We start from the raw sequence: 4,875 nt of genomic DNA, 5'->3' as shown, positions 1-4,875 counted from the left end.
AAAAAAAAATTCTGTCTGTCCTGTGTGCTTGAAAGCTTCTCAGTACTTAATGACCTTTCTGAAGGAATTAATGAATTTAATTTTTCATTATTGCATAAAGAAATGGATAATAACTAGGTACCAGGGGCTCATATCTATAATCCTAGCTATCAGGAGGCTGAGATCAGTTAGAAGCCAGTCCAGGCAAAATCAAGGGACTTTAATCTCCCAATTAATTAGTAAAAAAGTGAAGGTGTGGCTCAAGTGATATAACACAAAACAGGAGTTAAAAAATTACTGAAGTAAAACAGTTTGAGGACTTCTGCGCATGTTCCTGTAGTGTGTTTCTTCATTTCAGTATATCATAAACACTATTTAGTCTTGCTATGCATCCCAGGCTGGCCTCAAACATTTGATTCTTGCTCAGCCTCCCTAGCGCCTAGAGTAGAGCCACATGTACCTCCATGACCAATTCTAACCTTTTTTTTTTCCTTCTGTTGATTGTGGGCCTTGAACTCGGCCTCGGTGCTGTCCCTGAGCACTTTTGCTCAAAGCCACTGCTCTACCACTTTGAGCCATAGTGCTACTTCTGGTTTACTGGTGGTTAATTGGAAAAAAGAGTCTGAAGGGCCTTCCTGCCCAGGCTGGCTTTGAACTAGGGTCTCAGCCTCCTGAGTAGCTAGAATTACAGGTGTGAACCACCAGTACCCAGCTTCTATCATTTAAAAAAAATTTTTTTTGCCAGTCCTTGGGCTGGCACTGGGCCTGGGCGCTGTCCCTGAGCTTCTTTTGTTCAGGGCTAGCGCTCTATCACTTGAACCACAGTGCCATTTCTGTCTTTTTCTGTTTATGTGGTACTGAGGAATCGAACCCAGAGCTTCATGCATGCTAGACAAGCACTCTACCACTAAGCCACATTCTCAGCCCCTAGCATTCTTTTTAACATCATTGTAGTGCACCATTGTGTGAATGAACCAAATCTATTTCATCATCTGTTAGTGACCATTTAAATTGCTTTCAGCTTTTTGCTAGTTTAAGTAACGTGTGTCAACAAACATCCTTTACATATATTCTTGTGTACTGGTGTCTATGTCTTCAGTGGTATATTCCTGGTTAGTTTTTTGTTGTTTTTGGAGACATGGTCTTGCTGTGTAACCCAGACTGCCTCAAACTTGAAGTACCTCTACCTACCCTCCTGTGCTAAGAATACTGGGATTACAGGCATGCAATACCATGACCAGCTTACAGTATGTATTCCTTCAAGTTGTTTTGTTTTTCAGAGTCCATCTAAATAAAAGTTCGCCTTCTCTATAACATTTTTCAGATACTTTCTCCCCATATGGTTCTTGTTTTTTTTCTCTTCAACCTCTTATTTACTGCCCTTAATATCCCTTTGCTGTTGCTTTATGTTTTAAAAAATGTCTTCTATGCTTGTCACGTCTTACATAAATTATCAAAATAGACCCTCTCTGAGGGAACGGTTGGTGTATTGTATAGTACATAGCCACTCTGTAAATAATGATAGAATTAGGGCTTCAGGGTTGATATGGTAACAAATTTGCATTTGGTGGGTGCTTGTGGGAGTTGTGTACATTTATGCATACTTCTCATCCTGAGAAATGTTTGAGTATTTTTGTTTGTTATTTAGCGGCACTGAAATTTCCATTCAAGAGTTAATGCTCGCTGAGTTGGTGCTATGCTCCTTGAGCCATGCTTCCAGCCTTCCTTTTTGTTTTTCTGGTGATTATTTGGAGATGGAGTCTAATGAACTTTTCTGTCTGGGCTGGCCTCCCACCTTCATCTTCCAGATTCCAACCTACGACGTAGCTAGGATTTATAGGCATGAGCCATTGGCACTCAACAGGGGCAATTGTTTGAAAATAAAGTTACTTCAACTTAGTTTCTCCAATTTCAGGCAAGTACATCGCGTCAACACAACGACCTGATGGGACCTGGCGCAAGCAGCGGAGGGTGAAAGAAGGCTATGTGCCCCAGGAGGAGGTCCCAGTGTGCGTGCTTAGGCTTGAGGTGGGGGTATTTAATGAGGTCCCTACAGAAGGATAGAATATGTGGGCCTACAAGTTTAGGGCTGACTCTCCCGAGCCCCAAGGAAATGGAAGGAGGGGCAACTGTCTGAGAAAGGAGAGGAAGGAGCTGGGATTCAGGGGTAAGTGGGAGTTCCATGTGACTAGTTTGTTCCTGTGGCCACTATTCATCAGAATTTACAAATAGAAGTGAGAAATTCAATGGTTTGGGTCCTTGGGACCCTCCTGTAGCATCTTCTACAGAACGAAGTTGGGGAGGGATCCAAAGAATGCAAGGAAGTAGGAATGTGATAAGTTACTTGATTTGGAAGGTTAGGAAAAGGACTGAAAAGTCAGCTTTTCTTGGAGACTCTGTTGACATCTTGTTTCCTGCAGGTATGAAAATAAGTATGTGAAGTTTTTCAAGAGTAAACCAGAGCTGCCTCCAGGGCTGAGCCCTGAAGCCACCGCCCCTGTTACCCCATCTAGACCAGAAGGTGGTGAACCAGGCCTCTCCAAGACCGCCAAACGCAACCTGAAACGAAAGGAGAAGAGGCGGCAACAGCAAGAGAAAGGAGAGGCAGAGGCCTTGAGCCGGACTCTTGAGAAGGTGTCTTTAGGAGAGACAGTCCAACTCCCCAGTGCTCTGCAAATCACCCAGGCAGCCCCTACAGCTGCCTGTGATCCACCTGACTCAGCGGCCACCACAGAGAAAGCCAAGAAGATAAAGAGCCTAAAGAAGAAGCTTCGTCAGGTGGAGGAGCTACAGCAGCGGATCCAGGCTGGGGAAGTCAGCCAGCCCAGCAAAGAGCAGCTGGAGAAGCTAGCAAGGAGGAGGGCGCTGGAGGAAGAGCTGGAGGACTTGGAGCTAGGCCTGTGAAGCCTGTGGGAATAGGAAGTAGACTGCAGAACAAACCGTGGGGCTATCTGGGACCCGGGGAGCGTGGGCAGATGCAGTCAAGTGGGGTATGCCTCAGATTGGCTCCTTCCCACTTCTTGCCGCCCAGCTCTGTCCTCCAAAACCTAGCCTCTCCTTCATTCATTCCTTCCCTTTTCTCCCCAGTTCCTATTTTTTGGACATTTCCCCTCCAATTCTTAGTGTTCAAAATCTCAGTGACTACCCCAGGTACCTCTGCTGCTGATTTGGGTGTCTTTGTTTAAAAGAAAATCGGGTGGGTGGGAATGGAATCTCTTGAGAACTGAGGCTAGGGTTTAGAGAATGCACCCAAGTTCTGGAGTCTTGGTTCCTGTTTACAGTGTTGATGACATTTTTCCCTGGCCATCCTAACCTTTTTTTTTTTTTTTTTCTAAGAGTACAATAATAAACTCAAGTAGACAACATATGGTCAAACCTTGTCTCTTTGTTTTTAGATCTTAGTAGTTGATCTGTGAATTTGGGACAGAAGACATATTGGGAATATTTCCTTTGCTTATTTAGTTACTTGGTTTTTGTTGTTGTTGTTGTTGTTTTGTGATGCTGGGAATCAAACCTAGCACCTTATACATGCTAGGCAAGTGCTCTACCACTGAGCTATCTACCTCTTAGTTGTTGAAAAATTAGTGTGTGAATCCAGGTGCCAGTGGCTCACACCTGTAATCCCAACTACTCAGGAGGCTGAGATCTCAGGATTGTTTGCCTGCACTTGTAGAAGGGAGCAGATCTCAATCTTTCTCACACTTTGGAAGGAACTGAAAAGCTTCAGGATTTAGGTCTAGTGGTCTCTTCAATGACCTAGTTCATTCCAAGGCTGTATATTTTTCAGCCAGGCTGAAAAATCCCTATTGAGACTCTTGTCTCCAATTAACTACCCCAAAACCAGAAGTGGCACTGTGGCTCAAAGTGGTAGAGCATTAGCCTTGAATGGAAAAGCATAGGGATAGTGCCCATGCCCTGAGTTCAAGCCCCATGTCCAACCAAAAAACAAAACCCACTAGTGTGTGAGAAGTAAGCAACACTGATTTTGGTACATTTGCTCAGATTTCAGTGAAGAAAAATTTGTATTATAATCTAATTAAAATAGGAACAAATTTACTTTTGATGAGTTAATTGTGTGTGTCTGTGCTTGTTCTGGGGCTTGAACTTAGGGCCTGGATGTCATCCTGAGCTGCTTTTGCTCAAGGCTAGAACTCTACCAGTGGAGCCATAGCTCCACTTCCGGCTTTTTTTGTAGTTTAGCAGAGATAAAAGTCTCACAGACTTTCCTGCCCAGACTAGCTTTGAACTGCAGTCCTCAGAGCTCAGCCACCTGGGTAGCTAGGATTACAGGTATGAGGCACCAGTGTCTGGCTTGACCTGTTAATTTATGTGTGATTGTTATTATGGCAGATAGCAATGTGGTTTTTATACCTTCTTTACTGTTTGACCCTGAAGGGCCAAACTATATAGGTTGAAGAACTTTAAACCAAAAAGAGCTGCCACTCACTCAATTTTTGTGACTGCTGATCATCACACTCTTGGTTACTACATGTTCTTTTTCTGCTGGCAGCAGGGACCTCAGTGATAATCACATATCTCAGGTATTCAAAGTTCTTAGCTTCATTCAGAAGATCCTCCATGGGCTGGGAATATGGTTTAGTGGTAGAGTGCTTGCCCAGCATGAATGAAGCCCTGGGTTTGATTCCACAGTACCACATACAGAAAAAGCCAGAAATGGTGCTATGGCTCAAGTGATAGACTGCTAATGAGCAAAAGAAGCTCAAGGCCAGCACTCAAGCCCTGGGTTCTTCCTTAATTCCTGCAAAATTTCTTTTCTTTTCTTTTTTCTTTTCTGCCAGTCCTGGGGCTTGAACTCAGGGCCTATGCACTGTCCCTGAGCTTCTTTTTGCTCAAGGTTAACATTCTACCACTTGAGCCACAGCATCACTTTCGGCT

At 43.9% G+C, this 4,875-nt stretch overlaps 1 protein-coding gene across 4 annotated transcripts in view; it reads left to right on the top strand.

Moving 5' to 3' along the window:
• The window catches only part of Wibg (within bgcn homolog (Drosophila)), a 21,443-nt gene extending 18,099 nt beyond the window's left edge, over nt 1–3,344 (top strand). For all 4 annotated transcript variants that reach the window (XM_013022730.1, XM_013022746.1, XM_013022738.1 and 1 more), the window contains exons 2-3: nt 1,895–1,988; nt 2,400–3,344. In XM_013022730.1, coding sequence (XP_012878184.1) covers nt 1,895–1,988; nt 2,400–2,883 — 578 coding nt within the window. In that variant the 3' untranslated portion in view covers nt 2,884–3,344. The remainder of the gene's footprint in view (nt 1–1,894; nt 1,989–2,399) is intronic.
• The last annotated feature ends 1,531 nt before the right edge of the window (nt 3,345–4,875 follow it).

Source organism: Dipodomys ordii, unplaced genomic scaffold (genome assembly GCF_000151885.1).
Source record: "Dipodomys ordii isolate 6190 unplaced genomic scaffold, Dord_2.0 Scaffold3, whole genome shotgun sequence".
NCBI classification, from domain to species: Eukaryota; Metazoa; Chordata; class Mammalia; order Rodentia; family Heteromyidae; genus Dipodomys; species Dipodomys ordii.
Note: the sequence above shows the minus strand (reverse complement) of the source record. Positions and strands in the feature narration are given on the sequence as shown.